The sequence below is a fragment of the Aricia agestis genome, chromosome 10 (genome assembly GCF_905147365.1).
Source record: "Aricia agestis chromosome 10, ilAriAges1.1, whole genome shotgun sequence".
NCBI lineage: Eukaryota > Metazoa > Arthropoda > Insecta > Lepidoptera > Lycaenidae > Aricia > Aricia agestis.
The window spans coordinates 12,934,323-12,959,437 of NC_056415.1; the positions used below are offsets into that span (position 1 = coordinate 12,934,323).

The 25,115-nt window shown below is 35.8% G+C and overlaps 1 protein-coding gene across 2 annotated transcripts in view; it reads left to right on the forward strand.

The window, feature by feature from the left end:
- Positions 1-968: 968 nt before the first annotated feature.
- The window catches only part of LOC121730989 (cyclin-G-associated kinase), a 29,890-nt gene continuing 5,743 nt past the window's right edge, over positions 969-25,115 (forward strand). The window contains exons 1-15 of one of the 2 annotated variants that reach the window (XM_042120266.1): positions 969-1,278; positions 1,603-2,007; positions 2,974-3,071; positions 3,282-3,507; positions 4,922-5,077; positions 10,983-11,211; positions 11,407-11,524; positions 11,813-12,025; positions 12,566-12,729; positions 15,359-15,442; positions 15,795-15,900; positions 22,990-23,147; positions 23,565-23,773; positions 24,232-24,267; positions 24,608-24,915. In XM_042120266.1, the coding sequence (XP_041976200.1) occupies positions 1,146-1,278; positions 1,603-2,007; positions 2,974-3,071; positions 3,282-3,507; positions 4,922-5,077; positions 10,983-11,211; positions 11,407-11,524; positions 11,813-12,025; positions 12,566-12,729; positions 15,359-15,442; positions 15,795-15,900; positions 22,990-23,147; positions 23,565-23,773; positions 24,232-24,267; positions 24,608-24,915 (2,643 nt within the window). In that variant the 5' untranslated portion in view covers positions 969-1,145. The remainder of the gene's footprint in view (positions 1,279-1,602; positions 2,008-2,973; positions 3,072-3,281; positions 3,508-4,921; positions 5,078-10,982; positions 11,212-11,406; positions 11,525-11,812; positions 12,026-12,565; positions 12,730-15,358; positions 15,443-15,794; positions 15,901-22,989; positions 23,148-23,564; positions 23,774-24,231; positions 24,268-24,607; positions 24,916-25,115) is intronic. The other variant, XM_042120267.1, reaches the window with a different exon arrangement.

Below are 25,115 nucleotides of genomic sequence, written 5' to 3' on the forward strand. Positions count from 1 at the left end.
TTATTATTCGTAGACCTTAATATTATTAACGTTATGTAGTTCTTCTAAAATCTAAGTAGACAGTTATACTCCGGTAGGAGTATTTAGTGTTCTGCAGTTATAGCCTGTGACCATGTGACCATAGTCCACAACCACAGAGTACTTTATTATAATATGTCCACAACTCACAAGTCACAACTAAAGACGCCTCTAAGGGGGGTATTACATTATCATATATATTGGATCATTTCTATGATCATATATAGGATCCAATATATATGATCATTTGATCATATCTGCGTATTACATTATCATATTTCATTGACCCTATTTTACGTCATATGTGGTTTCAATAGCCAATGGAGAGCGCTAACGCTGATAGGTATTGACGTCAGGGTTACTAGATCTCAGAGAATTCGATTTGTCAAAAGACATCGTCATTTTTAATATGGCTTGTTTTTTGTTATTTCGGCAAGATTATCGAAGTATATAATTAGAAAAATAATTACATTACATTATTTGAAACATATTAACGAACAAGAAATTAAAAACTCTTTTTTATATTAAATAACTGGCAACACCTATTTCTATGACCGTATTGGATCCAATCTCTCAGCAAATGTCAAAAATCTTTGATCAAGGAAGAAATTAATCATATTTCTATATTACATTATCCAATATCATTGACTCAATGATCTCGGATCCAATATATATGATAATCTAATATCATATCATATATGATATATGATATCATATCATAATTATATGATATTAGATTATCATATATGACAATGAAATATGATAATGTAATGTACAGATATGTTCAAATGATCATATATATTGGATCCTATATATGATCATAGAAATGATCATATATAAATGATAATGTAATACCCCCCTTAGAGAGTCAAGATTCTCGATTTTAAAAAATCGAGTCGTTTACTTGCTAGAACATCACTAATGTCGTACACGAAGTACGAACTGCCAAGTGCCAGATTTCTACCTATTGAGAATCCGTATTTTCTTGGTATTTTAATAATTTTAATATTCATTTTCTATCTAGGTAGTTCATTTTATTTACCATGAAAACATAGATTAAAATGTGCTTATGAGTATTTATTTTATTTATTATTTGATGACGAACGAAATTATACAAAAGTAGAAACATGAGTGTGTTTAAATCAGCAATGGGGTACTTCAGCTCTGGAGGTGCCAACGGAGGCAGTGATAATGATTTTGTTGGTCAATTTGTTGAAATAGGAAACATGAAATTAAGAGTAAAAAAAGTCATAGCAGAGGGTAAGTTGATACGAATTAAGTATAATGGATCAAATTTTTTATCAATCTCGATTCTTTAATTTTTCGGGGGCGTTAGGATCTCTTTGTTAGTAGCTTCAATACAGTATTAACACGCAAGAAAACTGAAAATCAAATTAACATTCAGAATCTCAATTGTCATTCCCGATCAAGAATTATCGGCAGACCCAATTGCCTATGGCAACTTTTTGGGTAATCTTGTAAATATTTAAATTTTATATTATATGCTATTTACAATAACTAGTGCCTCTTTAATGATGTATAGTTGACAATTCCCATTGTAAGTGAACTATGTCTATCTTTCAGGTGGGTTCGCATTTGTATTTGTAGCTCAAGATGTTTCAACTGGAACTGAATATGCCTTAAAAAGACTTATGGCTGCCGATGAGCAAGCCAATAAGAATATAATACAAGAGATAAGTATACTAAAAAAACTGTCCGGACACCCCAATGTAATTAAATATATAGCTGCTTCTTTTATTGATAAGTCGAAGACCTCACACGGCATGAGCGAATATTTGTTGCTCACCGACCTCTGCAGCGGAGGAAGTCTGATGGAAGCCTTACAGAACAGGGGGCAGGCATTCCCGTTGTCGACTATATTAAGAGTATTCTATCAGACTTGCAGAGCTGTACAACACATGCACGCTCAAGTGCCTCCAATAGCTCATCGTGATCTCAAACTAGAAAATTTCTTAATATCCAACGAAGGTAATTACATAATTATTTGATTAAATTAACAACATCTTTCCTGTTTATCCTGTTACCTTAATTATGCTGTTATATTATAATTGTTTCCACTTACAGTACTATGTTACTGTTGCATTTTTAACTAACTTCCTAAAGAAGAAGGTTAGGTTTTATTGTTAAACATTTACATTTTGCTTTGACTGAATCTTTGTTACAAAGAATCATTTGGCCAGTAGTTTTAGGTGCATTAAATAATATATGGTAATTTTTAGGGTTCCATACCCAAAGAGTAAAAACGGGACCCTATTACTGAGATTTCTATGTCTGTCCGTCTGTTTGTCTTCAGGCTGTAACTCAATCACCGCTATAGCTCAACTTCTGAAATTTTTACAGATTGTGTATTTCTCTTGCTGCTATAACAATAAATAATAAAAACAAAATAAAATTAATATTTAAGGGAGGCGCCCATACAACAAACATTATTTTTATGGCCCTTTTTTGCTCGTAATCAATAATGGCAACAGCTAGGCACTTGAAATTTTCATAAAGGCCTTAGTTATTTGTCTACTTTAATAATTAATAATAATATTTAAATAAAATAAAAATATAAGGGGGGTTCCCATACAAAAACACAATTTTTGGCCATTTTTCGTCTATAAAGGTACGGAACCCTTAGTGCGCGAGTCCGACTCGCACTTGGCCGATTGATTACAAATTGAATAAAAGGGTAGTGATGTGACATGCCGTTTTATTAACAGTAGATTTTTTTCATCGGTTTTTCTTCAAGAACTTTATTGAAAGAATAAACCGAACCTCATGAACTAGGTGTTAACCCGTTGATCGTGGGAAAACGAGACACAATAGATATTGTATTGTGTCTCGTTCACCGGTGAGCGTATGTGGCAAGCCACAATGAGTTAAATAAAAATGTTAATTATTTTACATAAGATGCAGAATAAACAGATCTAACAGATAAAATAATTGCAGGTACAATAAAACTATGTGACTTTGGATCAGCCACAACTGATGTTTTCGCACCTAATCCATCCTGGAGCGCCAACCAAAGAAACATGTTAGAAGAAAATGTATGTTAATAATTATATGTATTATATTATACTTACAAAATAAAATTAGCATTATAAAATAAGATTATTTTGGTTACAAAGATTGCTGTAAGTTGACATAACAGCATTTTAATTGTATTTATTATACTTACATTGTTTACTGACTGCTATTTCATATAATACAAAATTACTGCATTCTTAAAGGTGTACATAAAAATTTTCAATTTTCAGCTGGCCCAATTCACAACTCCCATGTATAGAGCCCCAGAAATGTTGGATACTTGGGACAATCGGAAAATCGATCATGCAGTTGATGTGTGGGCGCTAGGTTGTATATTGTACACTTTATGCTTCATGCAACATCCATTTGAAGATTCCGCAAAGTTGGCCATCCTAAATGGAAACTACAATTTAAACCCAAATGATCAAAAGTACAAGTGCTTCCATGAAATAATACGTAAGTATTAATACTGTCTATAATTTATACTATGTATAGTTCTATACCACAGACATAGATCATGATAGATATTGCATGTGTATGTACTTCGCAATCGCGTGCCATATCACGCTCCCAAAGGACGAGCAATGCTAGTCTTTCGAAAGTCTGTTCTTTAGTCTGCTATCGGAATCGGAAGTCATTCGAAATTTTAAAAATGCCTAAATGCCTAAAAGTGCCGTATTGAGCTGTAGAAATTCAAATATAAACGTTGGCCTAGATAATGGGCACCTTTATCATCAGTACGTCACAGTAGCTATAAAAAAGTGGCACGCTCGTTTTCATACAAATAGAGCGACATGCGGTATCTATCTTGATCTATGTCTGTGTTCTATACTAATATTTATGAAGAAATATTTCTATTTTTGTTCCCCTTATCTTGCAAAGAAGCAAAAAATACAGAAGTCGGAACGGAGAATTTTGGCATATCTTTCGCCATGAATTATATTATATCTATTACAAATAGGCTATTGTCATAATTATTATTCTCATCATTGATTCGCAAAAACTTCTTCAGTTCTAACACCCTGTAGAGTTAGTAGGGATCGGCTACTGATTTATAATCTTTATTGACATTTGGCCTAAATGGCGAATGAGGTTTATTTTATTGCTTTATGTTAAACTGTGACCCGCCCTGGCTTCGAACGGGTACAAAATATATTATACAGTGCTACTGGACAAATGATTAAAATCGATCCAGTAGTTTTGACTTATATTCATTACTGCCCGCGGCCCGCATTGGCCGGTACCGCCGCAAACGCTACGGCCCGCAATAATAAAGCCCGCTTCGAAAATATTCATTTAAATCATATGCTGTAAGGCCATATAGATCTATCAACAATGCATTTAAAGTGTTTAATTGAATAAGGATTAATGCTGTATTGGTTAAAATCGCTTCGAAAATTAGCCATTATTTGTCGTAAAAAGTAAATGACAAAAAACTGTTATTGTGGGATATCCATATGAGATAGACAAATACCATCGCGGAGTTTTCTGTAGACCTTTTCATTGTGTACAATACTTAGTACATTATTATGATAAATCTTGTAGGGTTTAGCCTGCGTTTGCAATATAAGCGGAAAAATGTAATTATTTACGACATCACATTAGAAACCTCAAAAATAACAGTATTTCTCCTCTATTTTATGGATGTTATTACCTTTAATCACTCTATCTACTAAAGAAAACTGCATCAAAATCCGTTGCGTAGTTTTAAAGATTAAAGGGAACAAAGGGACATAGGGGAAAAAAGAGACTTTGTTTTATACTATGTAGTGATTGATTATAACAGTTGGGTAGCCAGTCCTGTGCCAGCCAGTATTGAACTATGTATGATTTGCATTATTTTTATTACAAGTAATTGTGTTATTCGCAGATGGTTGTCTAACAGTGAACCCTGAGATGCGTCTAACGATAAGCAGTATTCTGGAGCGGCTGGCGGCGATAGCGGAGTCCAACAACATCAACCTCAAGCAACCACTCAAATTTGAGCGTAAAAAAGTTGAACAATCTGTGGCCACTAGCTCGCCAGGTAACAAAAAGTCAAGTAAATATTACACTACCATATCTTAAACGTGCTAGTACCGACAGTACAAATAAACGCGTTAGAAAATTCGTTTGCGATGCCCGTGTCAGTTGTACGTACGTCTCCGGTCCATATTCGATTTATATTCTGTTGCATATTCTCGAGCTAAAAATGGTCAAGTTTTTTTAACTTTTTACACTCAAAATATTTTTATTTTCACGTAAATTGTTTTAGTTTACTTAAAAAAATTGTGATTGTCTCAATTGATTTTCAACAACGAAGGTAAGAAATACTGTTTAACGAAACAAAAAGGTAGTATAGCATTTATTTGACTTTAATCATGTATTCTATTTACTATAAGTGCTTTGCTTTACGATTCCGACTCTGTCCGCGAGCATCCTTAGTTAAAAACTAAACTATGCTGCGGGGTGAGTAGATGCTTAAATATATAGGACCATTGGCATAAAAAATTATATTACAAAAACTTTGAAATTATGTTACCAAAAAGAAAAAAAATGTGCATTTATAAAATGTACGTGATTTATTATTAGATTTAAGTGTAACACATATATCACAAAACATTCCTTAACATACCGGTTTTTCTAATTAAGGAGCTGCCCAAAGGCAATATAAATCATTCCATAGGGTCACATTTCAGTACAAGCCTACACGTCGTTTATTAATTATCAGTAATATTGCAATATACTCAATAATTGTAAGTATAGAATAATTTCAAATATACCAAAATAATATGTTTATTATTTTTCTTGTGTGCCATTATTTTAAACGATTTATCACAAATCACAATCGACGGCTCAAAGTGGCTGTTACTAGATTTTTTCTATCTATTTACACATTGTGAAGTTTACTCTTTAATGTGGTAGGGATTAAGCTATTATTTTTCTACTATCGCATACAAAAAATAAATATAAATTATGTCATTAAGAAAACATTCCAAAACAAAAACTTCGACAATACCGCATTAGTATTAAAACGATAAATTATATTCCACAATTATATTAGGCGTTCTGGATCGATGTTTTAATTCGCACTAATAGTTGGGGCTTGGTTATCACACGAAATGTTTCAGCTTTTCACATTGGCATAATAACTAGTCGGCTTAAAAATGGTTATAATGTATTCAAATACTGTCACAATAGGTAGCCGATTATTTTCAAAATTAGCAAAATTTTATATTTAATGTCCCGGCTACCTGTTTTGGCGGTATATGGAGGGAAGCATATTCCACGATTAATTATTAAGAAGTCATATTCTATTCTTAAATGTTTGACCGTACTTGTGTACGATAGATATGTAATTTTATACATCACATCTACCCCATTACTAATAAAAATATTTACGCAACTGAGTCAATGTTGCTGTCTTTTTCTGTCGAGAGACTTTTCCAACGTTCAGACAGAGACGACAATATTGAGTAGATACTCAGTTGAATGAATATTTGTATTAGTACGGGATCTAGTGTACGAAAATCTGGCGGGGAACGCCTTCTGTAACACACTATATTTTATTATAACTTGTTAATTAAGAGAAAAATAAATTATTCTCATTAATCAAGGTTGGTGTTTTTTTTAACGAGTGAATAATTAGGATGGATCACTGGATTTCACGGTAAATAACTTTCAGTATTGTGTTCGACTCTACTAACGCTTATTAACACAATAATACATATTTTAAGCTTATATACATGGCGTTTCTTATAATATCGTCCTATTCTGCTAATATGTCACAAACTAATCTCGGTTTGGTTAATAACGTTATTAATTTTAATAGATACTAATCAAAATTGAGAACATTGAAATGCCTGCCAAAATTTATGCATTATTTTCATTAAGTGTGTTACCTAAAATAGCAATAAACTATAAAGAAATTGTAGGAGTAGAGTTTACTGGCATGGTTATTAGTTAGTCCAAAAATGTCTTGGAGTTAGTATAAATAGGGATTTTTTCAGGCCATCGTTTTTAGCATTGCGGAAAAAAAGGCTAAGTTAGAAATTATAATAACAAATGTACGTATCTGTTACGTTTATGCCTGGATCTTTTAACAAGTCCTTGTTTGGTACTAGCACAGTAACAGCTATTTGATGAGGGTTTAGGTGCAAAAAGTATTCATCAGATAGCTTGATTAGAAATATAACAAATGAGGAATATTTTCGTAGTTAAAAAAAATATCTGCTGACACGCTCGCAGTAACACCGGAAAAAAATAAGCTGGATCCGTCTAGATTAAAAAAATACGTATATCTTGCATTCTCGCTTACACACTATATGTGAGAGCAAGTGACCATGACATAAGAAGGTGAAACCGCACTAGTGCGACACGAAATAATGCGACACTTTACTTCCATAGAACCGAAGTTGCGTAGTTTGTAAGAACTAAAACTCCTTAAATAAATAATTAAAAAAAACGGACTCTTGTAAAACATCGGAAAGCCACCTTTACGTTCATAGTACGTGTGAACGAGAAAGAAAGACTACAATAACGTCATTTAAAAATCGCAAACCATATTATTCGAAATTGCATGCTGTATCCAGTAGAGCTTAATTTCATTGCATGTTTTGTTTTCTTTCTTAGGTGAAACTTCATGCCTTTATGTTATTTTTTTTTATTTATCACACGCAAGCAATTTCTCCACTTCTATCGAACAAAATCTATCTAATCTGTAACTGCGACGGAATAGGCATTTCACACTTCTGTTATTACTTAATTATACTTAATCTATTTCTTAAAACAATTTTATTACTTTGTTTTGAAGTTGAAAACATTTTTTTATCATTTAAGATATATCTTAACATAAAATAATAAAAAAATGTTTTGAACTTTAACACACACGCCGCATGCAATATTTATTTACCAATAGTGCGTAAGCGTACGCAAAGTCCGCACGTGCGTGCGTACGTGAGAACGTGCACGTCACTTATTGCGAGTCACGGGACGTGATACTTGCCAGTTAGTATGCGTAAAATTATCTAAGTAATACATACTTTTTAATAATTTAATTCCGAACGTCTCTTAAAAATATACTAAGATCAATTAGGTATGCTAACTCTCACATTAAATGTTGTAAGTATGTTATTGTTTAGGATAAAATATCAATGAAGGCATGAAGTTTCGTATCATTATCTACTGACACATTCATATCACCTTTTCTTTTTCATTTTAGGTGTTTTCAACTTTTTTGGGTGCCCGATAGTTTTCTCGTTTAAATGACCCTTGGCGCATGAACTCTTGGACTCACCGCACTATGCTTGCTAGAATGTCGGACATGCTCGCAATGATGAGTATTGTTTTTTATTTATTTACAACTGAAATGCGTCGCGCATTTAATTTACTAGAAATTAACATGCATTTTTTTTGTATAGGGTTGGATTTATATGCGTCCGCCCGAACGCGCGGTTTGGCGGCTAGACTACAATATTACAAGCAAATATTATAACGATTTATTTAAACAGCGGCGCGGTCGCACAATTCCCTGTAATTTCGCGTCATAGCCGCTCAACCGCGTATCACTTCAATTTGAATTTGTACAAGATTTTTTTTTTAATTTTCGTTTATGTTCACAGAATTTTGTAAATATTCTATCGCTCAAACTTAGAAGATATAGAAACAATTTTTGATAATTTAGCTAAAGCGCGACGCATTTATGTTAAACATTTTGTTGGCTTTCCATTGTTAACTACATAAGTTATTAAATAGTGTAAAATTAGATATACTTTAGATGACAATAAGTAATATAATAAGGTAACTTGCATGATAACTTCCATTAACGATTCTGGACATTTTATATCCTTACCTACTTCTTATAAAAGAAGAATGACGGTGTAGAAATTACCAAACTTTAGTAACTAAAGTACCAAACTATATTACTATAGTTTGTTTACGTACTGTTTATCATTTTAATGTAGCCTAATAAGACTTACGATCTTAAAAAGTCTTTGAGAAAAGGCACACAGCCAAGTAAATCTTCAAACGGAACAATATTTTTAAACAATTAAATTTTCTCCAAAATAATATTTTTAATTATATTTTTAATTTGCTTTTTAAATATTATTATGCTTTGTGTACAAAAATTAACTCTTGAACGTAAAAAAATTGTATCATAGCAAGTTACACTCTTCGATAAAAAGTTTCTAAAAATTACCATTGCTTCTAAAATGTTAGTTTAATTTGTTAAAGTTGTTTTTATTTTTTAAGATTTGTTTTATCCGAAAATAACATAAGTTTTAAGATTATTCCTAAAGTAATCTGTGATGTATGACAACTAACATTCCAAAAGTTAAAACGCTGTGATTGGCTTTATTTTCCAAAGTAGATGATGTAATAAAATTATATCTCCTTACTTATAAAAAGAGTTTTGATCTGTGTATAGTGTATACAGATGCTAAAGTTTAAAAATATCATGTACTTGTCTGTCAAGCGGGTTTTTTAACGTACCAGACAAGGACTAGACATTGCAAAACTGCAACATCTGTGTACGCGGTGTGCAACTCAAAACTTTTTACTGGTAAGTGGGAATATGTTGAACATTCAGCATTATATTTAGTTCTTTCTACTAAGCTTTTTACTAAACGAGCATCAGCATTTGATACAAATGTATGTATAAGTTAAAATAGCTTTTTTGGTTTTATTATGTTAGGTAAATATTATAGATTAATGATGAACAATTGAGCATAATTATTCTTATCTTCTTATTTTTGGTGCTATGTTTCATCAAAAGAACACCTGTTTCATCAAAATAACTCTTGTTTCATCTGACATAATAATGTGTATGCCAAGAATTTAAATGAGATCCGTGATCCAAAATCCAAGGTCCTAAATAAAAATACGTGATTTTACTCAGTTCTAAATTAATATTTATTGAGACCCAGAAATAGATGAAGTAGTAGTACTGGTTGTTTAAAAGTAGACCAGTTCTTATACTTCTTATCACCTATTAACTTTTACCAATATAATTTACTTATTAGGTCTAAGGTTTTCTTTTAGTTTAAAAAACAAAAAGAATACTATGAGAATAAATATAGAAGTCTAGATTTCTTATATTAAATGAAGCAATATAATTGAAGCTTTGTTAAAAGTATTTTAATTTTGTTAAGTAATTAATAGGTATACGAAAGTATGTTTGTTATAAATAAGTTTACCTATGCTGTAAGACAAATATTACTTCAATTACGAATAAATTTTATCCTAATTATATTTTGTTTTGTTTTTTTTTCAAAATAATTTATAATCATCCTTTGCTTTTAAGTCTAAAGTTTGCAACAAATTATTGCTCAGTGCTTAGATAAACATTTTTGAGTTCAAATCAATACTGAACCAGATTATTTACTCGAGTAAATATTTTCAGTTTAGAATTACTTATTATGTATCCTAATAAAAGAAAAATTTAAATTTCAAATTAATATTAATCTCACCTACATAATTGAAATGAATGACAAAAATATAGTTTTATTTCAGTAGTTAAATAAAAGTGTTTAAAAATTATATGTAAAATTGCTAGAACTAATAATAGCAGGTGCTTAATAATTATCAAGTAATAGTTATTAAGTATCTTCTAGAGTCTAGATAGTGCTGAGTAGAAGGTCCTGCTAATAGGGTTAGGTAAGTTAATAATTCAAAGATGGAAATACAATTAAAACACACAAGAACTATAAGATAAAATTAAATCCTTTTTTAAACGAGTCAGGTCCAGTTACCATTAGCTCACAACTTTTTCGCGCCCTTTATATTAAAACGAGTTATTTAGGTACGTAAGTAATCTGTTTAAACAAGATGAATGTGTTTCAAAGCAAGAGCATAATATAGCGACAGACAGATCGCTCAACGCTTTTCCCAAAATCTGTTACTGCAAAATTAAAAATATATAGATTAAAGACTCACTAGCATATTTATTTCAGCGAACAACGGTGCGAATATCCAAGAGACGGCCAATCCGCGGCCGCCGGAGCCCGCGCGCCCGCCGCCGCCGCGCCCCGCCCCCGCGCCGCGCCCCGCCCCCGCGCCGCACGCGCCGCAGTACGCCGCACCGGCATCGGGCGGACTGTTCTCTTCCATCAAAGATGGCGCCGGCAGCTTCCTAAAAAACTTAAAGGATACATCGTCTAAAGTCATGCAAACTGTTCAGCAGTGAGTATATTTTATTATGCGTCATTACGTCGGGTTATAGCAAGTTGATGTAACGTAATATGTTGACTGGGCTTGACATAGCCCGCAGATTATGTAGGTCCGCCATCTACTTTTAAATCAATTTAGTATAATAATAAATGTATCTTCGGATTAGAGTTTTGATGAAAAATATTAATATAATATCAAATGTTTTAGATCCATAGCTCGAGCCGATTTGGACATAAGTTACATTACCAGCAGAGTGGTTGTGATGTCGTACCCGTCAGAGTTGTTGGAGAGTGCTTATAAAACGAATCACATTGAAGATGTTAAAGTAAGTATGAGTGGAATACATGTAAGTCAATATTCTTTGCAAGGCTTGTCTTGTCGTTGTTTTCTACGTTTTCGTTTGTTTTTTACGTTCAAGAGTAACGCACAAAATAGTATCACGCACCTGTCAAAATACGGCAGCTAGACGTGCGAGTTAGAGATACAACTAGCAACTTTGATTAATTAAGAACGAATAGTTTAAAAATTAAAACCGACGGAACGACCAACGAAGATAAAAATGAGATTATTTCATTCATAAAATTACCATACCATAGTCATTATACTATTTCAGCTATATCTCGAGAGTCACCATCCGGGCGGAGCCTACTGCGTGTACGCAACTGACACGCGCGCCCGCTTCCCGCGCCGCCAACTCGTAGCGGACGCGGGGGTGTGGCCAGACGAGCGCCGCGCGCCGCTCCTCGCGCCGTGTTACGCGTTCCTACAGAACATGTATCAGTACCTCGCTAAGGACGATAAAAGCGCGCTTGTTATTGCGTGCCAGGTATATGTTTGTTTCTATATTTTACTTAAAATTAGGTTACAATATTATTTTGCATAATAAATAACACAATTATTTGATGGTCACGAAGTGCTGAGGTGTTATAATTCTATTAAACTCGACAAAATACAGCATGTAACTTGAAGGTTGTTTGTTGTATTTTTTGACATAAAACATAAATGGAGGCTAATGCTTACCCGTAATTATTTTTTTTGAAATCTGTGTTTATTCAAACACATTCACCTAAACTATATAATGCACTCTTAAGCTAATCCAGTTACTATCATTGTAAAAATATGGCTTCCCAACCAACAAAAGTATCAAAACTTTTTAATCGGGACTTAACGCGACTTACTTGCGACACGGCCGAAACGTTGAGAAAAAGTCTGTACTCGTAGTAGCATACTACTAGAATAAGTCGCGTTAAGTCCCGATTAAAAAGTTTTAATTATAATGCAATGCGAAAGTTTAAAATGTTAACAAAAATATTATTAAACATATTTTTTATGAATAGAAACAGAGAGTGAAATATAAACATTCTAGGACGGCAAATCGCGCTCCTGTATGCTGCTGTGTGGGCTGCTGCTGTACGCTAAGCTGGTGTCCGTGCCGGAGGACGCGCTACAGATATTCGCGGTCAAGCGGACACCCATCAACCTGCCGCCGAGCCAGCTGCGATACTTGTACTACCTCAGCAAGATTATAAGGTATGGTATATTTTACGTTTTGTTATCTTTTTCCCACATTATAGGCGTGGTGAGGGAGGACACAGAGGACATGACCACGCCCCCAAACGTACTCGTACAAATCAATGAATCTTCAATAAAGATCGGTTTATTATTCAAACATCCGTACTTCTGCTTATTAATACCGGGCCGGCAACTTTTGTATACAGTACATAATATTATTATTAGGTATATGAGATTATTATAGTTTTAACTTTTACCTTTTGATACTCGGAACTTTTGTTTATATTTATAATTAGTTAATGTCAATGGTGTTGGGTACTTTTAGTTAAATCTTTAGTTTGTATCTTGTTTTATTTCTTTGATATATTTTTTTTAATGTTTATTTTCTAAAGACTCTAAAGTACAACAAATTTAATTAGAATCTAATATTTTTTGTTTCGTTTGTTTGGACAGATTTCTTGACCATAGACAAGGAATCTTGCGTGTTGCCAATATAATCATTGTGGTGACAGCGCGCGACAGCTGTTTGTCGTGTGCGACAACATCAGTCTAGTCGTGGGCTGTCGCGAGATATATTTTATTGTTGTTGTATGTTCTATGTTGTTTTAGTTGTTTGCAATCTGTGTAATTAGTTATTAATGATATCCATATCGTCACTAATGGCTCTTGCGGAAGACCGGCGCTGAATATGCCCCTGGGTGTACCAGCACATGCCGAGCATGAGCCAATTTGCGGCTGCAATTTGGAATTGTCTTGTTTTAAAGTATGTGTGCATGTATCATTAATGTAGTTGCAAATAAACTTTATTATTATTATTATGTTTTTTAAATATTTCTTTTCTCCCTTGCGGGGTGTACTACAGTTGCGGGCTTGTGGCCAAGCAACTTCAGGTGATGGAACAGTTTAATCATTAATTGATAGGAATTTACGAACGATGCGGCATGTATTGAGAATGACCGCTTTTTGTAAGGTGATATACGTGAGTGGATGAATGTCGAGTGTTTTGAGGGACGTATGTAATGTTTTCGGTATGATGCCAGTGGTTGAAATAATTATGGGTACGGTTTTGACTGAGTTTACTTTCCACTGTGATTTTATTTCTATTGTGAGATCGGTGTATTTAGTTACTTTATTTGTATGGGTGCTTGTGAGGTTGTGTGTGTTGGGTATAGCGATGTCTATCAGGTAGACTGTTCGGTTTTGTTTGTCATGGAGTGTTATATCTGGTCTGTTGTGATGCACGGTCTTGTCTGTCAGTATTGTTCTGTCCCAGTTAAGTTTGTAGTCAGGTGAGTCGAGTATGATTTGTGGAGTGTATTTGTAGTAAAGCGTTTTTTCTGTAATGAGGTTGTGTTTGAGCGCGAGTTTTTGGTGTATGATAGCTGCTACCTGGTCGTGTCTGTGTTTGTAGTCTGTTTGGGTGATGGATGGGCAAGCGCCGGTGATGTGTTGGATGGTTTCAGGTTGTCGGTGACAGTGTCTGCAGTTATCGCTGCCTGCCCCGCGATCCCGGATGATATATTTTCTATATTTTTTGGTGTCTATGACCTGGTCCTGGATTGCCACCATAAATCCTTCGGTCTCTGGGAACAGCTCGCCTCTCTTTAATAATGTTTGACGCTTCTTTGTCAACATTACTGCTGGTTAAATCCATACGATGGCGGCCGTGTAGAGACTTCTGGGCCCATGCGTCGATTTTCTGTTGCTTCGAGATAAGTGTGATATGTTTAGTATGATCTGCAAGCATGAGTGGTGTGAATGAGTCTGACTGGCATATGGCGTTGTGAATTGGTGAGTGTTGTGAGCGGTTGTAAAAGTATGTTCTAAGCAGAGTTATTTGTTTGTTGTGTAGGTTTGTGATATCGATTAGTCCTCTACCTCCTTCTATTTTAGGCAGAGTCAACCTTTCGACGCAGGCTCTTGGGTGATGTTTTCTGTGTTTTGTTAGTGCTGTGTTTATTGTGGTTTGCAATGATTTAAGGTCGGTTTTGCTCCATTTAATGATTCCGAAAGAGTACGTAAGTATTGGTATGACAAAGGTGTTAATGGCTTTGATTGTATTATGTGCGTTGAGGTGTGTATGTAATATTTTATGTATTCTACATTTAAATTTTTCACGAAGTATCTTTTTTGTGTTTTTGTGATGTATAGTCTGTGTTTGATGATAACCTAGATATTTGTAGCCTTCTGCTTGATCTACCGGTCCTATAATTTGCTGATTTTCTAGTTCATATGAGGTCTGTTCTATTTTTCCTTTATTTATTGATTGTATCTTACATTTGTCTACTCCAAATTCCATACCGATATCGTTTGAGAATGTTTGAGTTACATCGGCTAGGCGGTGCAATTCATCAATTGAGTTAGCAAATAACTTAATGTCGTCCATGTACATAAGGTGAGTGATACGGGCCTGTAGTGAGTTCTGCTTAATTGTGAATCCTATTTCGGTGGTATTGAGCAAAGATGAAAGCGGGTTGAGTGCTAGGCAGAACCATAGAGGGCTTAAGGCATCGCCTTGAAAGATTCCTCTCCTTATGGGAATTAAATCTGTTTCGGCAGTCTTATTATTACTAAAAGAAACAAATAGCTATAGATCAACGTACGAGTTTCTAATACACATGTGTCAAAGTTTTTTTTATTGTTTCAGGCCAGAGCCCATCCTACCACACTTCAGGCCTGTTTCTCTAGTCTCAATCACCATACAACCAGTGCCGCTATTTACCAAAGCAAGGTATGTAATTTTACAGTATAAAATAAAATAAAAAAACTACTATTCATGACTTTCTAAGGCTGGTATAAATAGTCAGTTATGAGATGCGACCCGGTCTCAAGACTCGGTTCGGCTCTGTGATTGGTCCAAATTTTGACAGCCAACCAATCACAGAGTCTGAACCGAGTCTTGAGACCGAGATGCATCTTGACAATAGTCAAGACAATAGGCCGGTATAAATATATACCGGCCTAAGAAACCCTTTCGAAGCGAGCGTTACAGACTCAGACCCAGAGACACAATTATTATAATTAATATATTTAAAATATTATGTAATTTGGTGTAACAATATTATTTAAAATATATTCTCCAGGGATGGATGCAGGCCGTACCTAGAAGTATACAATGAAGACAGGATCGTGTCCCCACCGATAAGAGGCTACGAGAGCTTGCACGTGTACAACATGGCCGAGGGAAAGGTAATGTATCGTATTCCTCCTATCCATATTAATATTATAAATACGAAAGTGTGTCTATCTGTCTGTCTGTTACCTCTTCACGCCCAAAGTGCTGAACCGATTTTGCTGAAATTTGGTATGGATATACTTTGAATCCCGAGAAAGGACAAAGGATAATTTTTATCTCGGAAAAATGTACGGTATTTTGGCGCAACGTAGTTTCGGGCGTCATCTAGTTAGTTGTAGTTGTTTTATTACCTTTTTCATGTTAATTGTGTTGTGTGATGGTATAGATATATTCTTATTCTTTTTATGCTTGGATGTGTGGTCTTAATTTCTGAGTTTTTCTGTCAAGAGTTCATGTGTTTTACAGCGTTTTTGACTAGTGTTAGCGGATGTCAAAGGACAAGCTATATGATATTATATTTATTTATTTAAATCGGTATATAATGTTAGTCACTATATATAATTTTAATAAGTGATTATTATATTTTAAATAGTAATAAGTAAGGTACTTGATTTTGACAAATAGTTAGTTATAAATGGCGGGAGGATTATTTACTTCAGTTATAACTTCCTCTTCTCATATTTAAGTAAATAATTATCTTAAATATGGGAAGTACATTAATTAATATTTAGAACTATGTATTTAACTTATTCTTAGCCATTTTTTTAATTATTTTGCTGTATTTGAATTGTCAATGGCAGTTCGTTTCTTTTGTATAAAATGGTATAAAAGCCAGCCATATTGCATTGATTGATTCATTCTGTAAATAACTTTGAGACGTGTAAGGTGAAACTCTGTTCGAATAAATACCGCTCAATGTATAGTTATTCAAGACTTTTAATACTCTCTAATATCTCAGAAGTGGGATTATTTCAAAATGTCCGGTCCTTATGCTGCGGGACTTGGCAAAAGGAGAAGAACGCCCAGACTTTCCCTGACTCTCGACGATTGACGGCGAAGAAAGTGATTTTTTTTTCTTCTATAAACAGTAATTCTGATAGTGAACCAGTGATAAAACGACTCAGAATTACTAAAGCTGATGCAGAAGTGATACCAAAGTTTGAACCAGAAGACGATGCTTGTAATGTAGCTACATGGCTGCATAAAATCGACCAGCTAGGAGGTTTACGGATGGAACAGTATCACCAATTGACAGTTCATTGTGCAGTTGCGTTTACATGGGTCCACTACGCAAAAACTGCCTTGGAGCTATGATGGAACGAGGACTGAAAACGATGATGAAATGACGATGACCAAATATTACCACGATAAAGTCATCAAAATACAACATCCAGACGCGAGCATGCAACATCTTGCGTTATAAGAGGGTTTCCGAATGAACTACAAGCTAATGCGAAAGTCTACTTGGAGGAAAGGTGATGAAAAATCGACAGCTCTCCAGCCAGGAATAAAATGCTGCTACAGTTGTCGAATAGTAGGTCATGAAGCTTTTCAACGCCCCGGTCATACGATGGCTAACTGCAGGTTCGCGAATACAGCAGGAACAACTCGGCAACCGCAGAATTCAACACAAGTAAGTAACACTTTTTATACTTCAAGTAATATCTTAGTGAATAATATTTACAAAAAACAAAAATGTGTGGGTAGGAGCCAATGAACAAGAATAATAAAAATGAAATCTAAAGTTTTTACCTTCTAATACTATATTGAAGGGTTTTGGAGATAAAATAGATCCAGCCATATACAGACTGTAAAACAACTGCCAAGTGATATAGACTTAATTATTGGACAATCAATGATCAACCAGCCTGGTATTAGTTACTACCATACAGCAAATTCTGCCACTTTTACTGAGACTATAATTCGTTTGACATTTACAAACAGCTGACAAATATAAGTGATAGGTATAAGCGTGATACAATTTTACCTAAAAATAGTTGCTGTAATATTGATGTGTTTGAAGATATCGATTCCAATGGGAAATTCAATGGAACAAATCCAGCTTATATGCTATTCCTGAATTTGTTATATAAATCTTGGAGGAGCTGTCAGTGTTGAGGGTCATTTAAAGGCTAAATATTGGTAAAATTGAAATAACTTGGCCTGCACATACGTCAATTGCCCGGGCTGAAATTGTTAATATTATCGTCTCGAATACCTCTACTGAAAATATGACTTTATCGATTGAATCATAAATGGCATTGAATCGGGAATTAGAGGGTTTAGGTAAGGCAGATATTGGTGAAAGTTTAGATAAAAATGATGATATTAGATAGATATAAACATTTATTCACTAGGGATACAATAGATAAATGCTACTGCATTACTGCGTTGATGAAAAAAACTAACGATATTTTGGAAGTTGGTATCATTTTTCACTCTATGTCAGAATATGCTAGTCCAGTGATTTTAGATAAAAAGAAGGGTGGAGCTTACAGGCTGTGCATTGATTACCGAAATTTAAATTCACAGACACTCAAAGATCGGTACCCTTTGCCTCATATTGAGGACCAAGTGTCAAAATTTGTGGCTGTGATCTCCAGGTTAATACGGAATCTAGTTAACTAGGTTTAGGGGGTATATTAAAAAAAACAGCAGGAAGGCACATTTAAACCTATAGCCTATTTTGGTAGAGTCACATCCAAAGAACGGTTTTACTACAGTTACGAGTTAAAAACATTAGCCGTTGTGGAATCTTTAAAGCGTTTCCATATTTATATAATAAGAATCCCTGTAAAAGTTGTAACAGATTGTGCAGCGTTATGCACAACCCTTAGCAAAAAAAAAAAAAGATCTTGTTCCTCGTATTGCTCGATGGTGGCTTAGCATACAAGACTATGGTCTGCAAATTGAGTATCGTCCAGGCAATAGAATGAGACATGTAGATTGTAGACGCTCTAGTAGGAATCCCGGTTATGAAACAGTATACGTCATTGAGGAAACTGATCGGATGTTATTATGTCATTATGTAGGTCAGATATGCCTGCAGGTATCTTCGAAGTGGCAACGCGTTTCTGCCGTAAATTGCCAATCTAGTTACGTCAGTAACATAGAATATCATTGGGCATACGAACAACCCTGATATAGTTAATAATTATGTAGTTAAGGAGGATAAACTGTTCCAAAAAAAAACTCTAAATGGAGAACGATTTGCTGTTCCCAAATTGGCAAAATATAGTTTATTGCAGAAATGATATCATGACCCCCAGCTGACATGAATGACACTCTGGCTTTGACAACAGTTTGGTTTTCCTAAAATGACCCGATATAATAAGGAAATTCATCAATTCTTGCATTCAATGTGTTTTCGGTAAGGGTAATTATGGAAAATCTGAAGGAGAAAAATTTACATCTTATAGAAAAAGTACCTGTACCCATGCACACCCTTCATGCCGATAACTTAGGATCATTTGTTAAGACTAGGAATGGCAACACATAAGTTTTTGTGGTTTTTGATGCGATTCACAATTTGTTTTTGCTAAGCCCGACAAAACCTCTAGTTCCATAAAAACCATAAAATACTTAAAAGATATTATTTTCCAGTTTACAAACCCAGTCCGCATAATAGCATAGAGGCAAAGCATTTCCTAGCCGATACCTTAACCAATTTACAGAAGACATGCAATTAAAACATGTCCTTAATGCTATAGCTAGTCCCAGATCAAATGGTCCAGTGGAAAAAGTAAATGGTACCATCATTGATGGACTGAACAACTATGCCTGAAAATGAAACTGTTTTGGATGATAAATTAATGGATATAGTGTGGGGTATAAATAATACACCTAATTCTACTACTTCCTTCCTTTCATTTAAACTTATGTTTAGCCATGATAACTCTAAATTACCAGCTATTCCATCCAGTGGTCCTAGTGACCGTACTTCGCAACGACAGGCATTAACTGAAAGAAGGGCAACAGCAAAACTACTAATTGATAAAAAATATGACTGTTATGAAAAATAGATTTGACAAACCTCACAGGAAATGTAGGAAAAATTCAGTCGGTGACCTAGTATTGTGGAAATGGTAAACCCCAATGACAAAGTGACCCAAAAATTAAAAAATAAGAAGTTTTCAGCTGTAGTAAAGGGTGAGGTATTAAGGCCTTATAATTAGGGATAATAATTTATACAGCATCATGTGTATAGAAACAAATTTTATTTATCTAATAGGTATTTACAAATTTAATAACTATTTTATTATTATCACACTTTATCTTTTCTATTTCTGTATTCCTCACAATTGATAATAATATGAATAAGAAACTGGTCCCGAAGCTGCACCTAAAAGAAAAAAATATATTTACATAATTCAAGTCTGTGTGACCAAACAGTTACAAAAATATTAGAAACATAGCCAAATCATCAGTTTAGTTCTAAATTAAAATAAAGTATATGTGACCTGATAAACTAGTCTATGTGGCCTGCATCTTACAATATATCTTAAGAATATTATTTGGTCCCGAATTTGCACCTAAAGAAAAAAATACTTATATTACATAATACAAGTCTGTGTGACCAACTCATTAACAATATAACCAATCGATGTATAATTCAAGACCTTTACTACTCTCTAATTAATATTATCTATAGGATGGCTGTGTGATCAAATCCTAAAATCAACGCAATAATATTATCTATAGGATGGCTTTGTGATCAAATCCTAAAATCAACATAGTAATATTATCTATATTGTCATCTGTGGGACCAAAAAGTCTATGTGACCAATAAGTCTGTGTGACCAACAAGTCTGTGTGACCAACAAGTCTGTGTGACCAACAAGTCTGTGTGACCAACAAGTCTGTGTGACCAACAAGTCTGTGTGACCAACAAGTCTGTGTGACCAACAAGTCTGTGTGACCAACAAGTCTGTGTGACCAACAAGTCTGTGTGACCAACAAGTCTGTGTGACCAATAAGTCTGTGTGACCAACAAGTCTGTGTGACCAACAAGTCTGTGTGACCAACAAGTCTGTGTGACCAACAAGTCTGTGTGACCAAAATATCTGTGTGATTAAAAAGTCTGTGTGACCTACTCGTGTGACTACTAACTGGTGTCTGTGTGACTGGTGTCTGTGTGACTGGCGTCCGTGTGACTGGTGTCCGTGTGACTGGTGTCCGTGTGACTGGTGTCCGTGTGACTGGCGTCCGTGTGACTGGTGTCCGTGTGACTGGCGTCCGTGTGACTGGCGTCCGTGTGACTGGCGTCCGTGTGACTGGCAGACATATGACTGATGTCTACGTGACTGATGTCTACGTGACTGATGTCTACGTGACTGATGTCTACGTGACTGATGTCTACGTGACCGATGTCTATGTGACCGATGTCTATGTGACCGATGTCTATGTGACCGATGTCTATGTGACCGATGTCTATGTGACCGATGTCTATGTGACCGATGTCTATGTGACCGATGTCTATGTGACCGATGTCTATGTGACCGATGTCTATGTGACCGATGTCTATGTGACCGATGTCTATGTGACCGATGTCTATGTGACCGATGTCTATGTGACCGATGCCTATGTGACCGATGTCTATGTGACCGATGCCTATGTGACCGATGTCTATGTGACCGATGTCAGTCGATGTCAAGTCAGTGCGACCTTACAAATATTCTAAAAAGTTGTCTGCGTGATAAAATATTATGTTACTGATAAGTGATAACAATGCAACGAAACTAAAAATGCATTAATTACCTTTAGGCTTCTTAGGAAAAGGCTAGAGATGAGATGTGATACTAGTACAAGATTTTTCTGACGTCAATGTATATTTTACTTCTTTTTATTTTTTATTTTTACAAAATACTGTTGCGGTGTCTTCCTCTGTTTCAGACCACTGGCAATTCTGGCACTGGTACAGCACAGGGGAACAAACCATGGGAACGTCGTGGGACACTCCTAATTGCAGGATGGCCGAGTGTTAGCGGATGTCAAAGGACAAGCTATATGATATTATATTTATTTATTTAAATCGGTATATAATGTTAGTCACTATATATAATTTTAATAAGTGATTATTATATTTTAAATAGTAATAAGTAAGGTACTTGATTTTGACAAATAGTTAGTTATAAATGGCGGGAGGATTATTTACTTCAGTTATAACTTCCTCTTCTCATATTTAAGTAAATAATTATCTTAAATATGGGAAGTACATTAATTAATATTTAGAACTATGTATTTAACTTATTCTTAGCCATTTTTTTAATTATTTTACTATATTTGAATTGTCAACGGCAGTTCGTTTCTTTTGTATAAAATGGTATAAAAGCCAGCCATATTGCATTGATTGATTCATTCTGTAAATAACTTTGAGACGTGTAAGGTGAAACTCTGTTCGAATAAATACCGCTCAATGTATAGTTATTCAAGACTTTTAATACTCTCTAATACTAGCTAATGTTTCACGCGATATACAAACGCTAGTCAGTAAATAAACTCCTGTGAAAAAACTTGAGAGGTCTCAAGGGACACCCGGATGGAACGAAGTTATAAAAAAATCATAACTGGCTTGCTTTCTATCAGAGAGAGAGAGAGAGAGAGAGAGAAACATGCGCACGCCGCACGGCTTACAACTATAGCAAAAAGCACATACATAGATCAAGATAGATACCGTATGTCCCGCGAAGTACACACACATGCGGTATCAGTCTTGATCTATGTCTGTGGCAAAAAGTGTCGTTACAAATTTTTCCGTCTAGTCCCCTTTCGCCGCGATGAGGAACTTCGTTGCAAAAACTCTAAAAACTCGAGTAACATAAAGATGTAGGTCCAGCAGAAGCGAATCGAATCAGCGCCGATTGATGCTGAGATCAGTCGGCTTGTGCTGAAAAACCCTTTAAACTGTTTTTTTATTGTAACAAAACTATGTATGGGCGTTCGCTGCGTTAACCGTGCGCCCGGCGCGGCCACCCGCGAGGCGTGCTTGTTTCATGTCATCCCATAGAGCAGCGCTGCGTTGAGGCGGGTCAGCCCGCGAGGGCGAGCGCCCGGTGTGGGTGCCGCGCCGGGCACCCGCGTCGGGAACACGCTCAACGTAGCGAACGCCCTCAGTCTTCTTGTGCAAATAAACGTTTTCTATTCTATTCTATTCTTTTCTAAAAAAAGTTTTGTGCTAGATGCTCAAGTTGTCTGCACCTCAGGTGACTCTACCGCTGGACAGCACCGTAGTGGGTGACGTCACAATAGCGGTGTACCACGCGCGCCAGCAGCTGGGCCGGCCGCAGCGCGTGCCCATGCTCTCCGTCTCCTTTCACACCGGTTTCCTGCAGTACGACCAGCACGCCATCAAGTTCACCAGGTGATGTAGTCACGTGACACACATGTGACCTACCGCTAGACAGCACGGTAGCGGGCGACGTCACTATAGTGGTGTACCACGCGCGCCAGCAGCTGGCGCAAAAAGCTCGGCAACGTCGCTCAGCAGAGCGCGATGTTGCCAGCTGGCGCAACATACTCAGCAACGTTGCATAACAGAGCGCGACGTTGCTAGCTGGCTTAAAAAGCTCGGCAACGTCGCACAGCACCACGCGACGTTGCCGACGGTTGCTACCTGCCGCGTTGACAATTTATTTCGAAACGTTCTCTACGCGGCTTAAAAATTAACACCTCCATCGTGAGTATCGCAGACAATAGATTTTCAATTGTTATACGGCAGCCGGCTGCCGCTTGGAGATTGATGGCTTAATGAATGATTTTTTTCCCTTAAATCATACAGGTCAGAGATCGACGGTATAGACGAGTCGGGACCGGTGAACGATCACTTCTCGTCGAACGTGTCGGTAGTGATAAGCCTGGTGGTCCAGAACGGCGAGCGGCGCAAACCGCGCAGCGACCTGTGGGAGGAGGACCACTCGTATCCCGTGCGGACCCCAGACGTGCTCTTCTCCACTACGCTGGAGAGAGATGAAACTATTGATAACTTTGGTTAGTACTGCTGCTTAGTAAAGTCGACAAATAGGGTATACTTATAGAGTTCATATTTTTCTATGCCTGTTGGGAGTTGGGACTAGCCTGGAAAATGATTAAGTGCTATCAGAGAAGTTGATTCATGGATGGCGGACCTACATAATTTGGCCGGTTACGTCAAATCTAGCCGTCAGATCACGACATAACCCAACCAAATGACGTAGGTCCGTCAAATGCTTAGGAATCAATTTCCTCGATAGTACTTTTTATTTTCCACTTTCTAAAATGTTAGAAAGAGACAACAGTATAGTTGATGTTATTGTTTGTCATGCTAGAAAGATGAATACCTATGCTCTACTAATAAATAAAACTTTAGTTCTCAATGCTTAATAAACATTTTTTATTATATTTATGGTATTAGTAGTAAAGTAGTAATTATATAATTAAATATATAATATTATATTGTCGTTATGCAGCTAATATCCGAAGAAACCCACCCGTACCGCCAACAAGTATGTAATGTAGTGTGTAGTGTGCTAGAAAATAGAGGATCATGTAGTTTACACTTATATAATATTGATGTAGCAGTCACATCATCATTTTTATTTACGTGTCAACTTTACATTTTACATAAGTAAATACTCAATTTATCAGTTCATACCCGAAGATTATTCTAGTATGGACTGATGAATTGAGTCACTTTATTTGACGTTTCTTTACATCATAGTATTATTTTATGCATGGAGCTGATAAATCAGTTTAGTACCACGGTCATCAACATAAAACTTAATTATTTACATGTTTATTTTACACACTAATCAACAATCTTTTTAATAAAAATATCATATTTAGTAACCGCAGAGTATCCGCCAAAAGAAGAGAAGCGTCCGCCGTCCCGGCCGGCCCCGCCCACTCCGCACCGCCCACCGCCCCCACAGGTTGCGCCGCAACCGCAACCCGCACCACAACCGCAACCGGACACCGCCGACTTCCTCAACCTCGGCGCGGCGAAACCGTCCGCTGCACCGCAACCGGAAAAGAAACCGGCCGAGAAGCTCAAGAATCAAGATTCCTTCGATTTCTTCGGCATGATGGAGAAAGTCAAAGATGATACGTTTGGCGACTTCCTAAGCGGCGGACAGGTCGCTGACAACCCGCAGGTAATTGAGATATAAGCTTGTAAATAAATTTTCATAAAAGTTTTCTTCATCGTGGTAGTAAAAATTAAATTCTTGATATATCATTCAGCAGCATTTACGTTAGTCGTTTTTTTAACTTTGTATTTCTAAAGACTAAGAGAAGAGTAACATTGAAGTAAAAGATAGGTTACTACTTCGGTGCGTTGCGGTAAATCACGTCA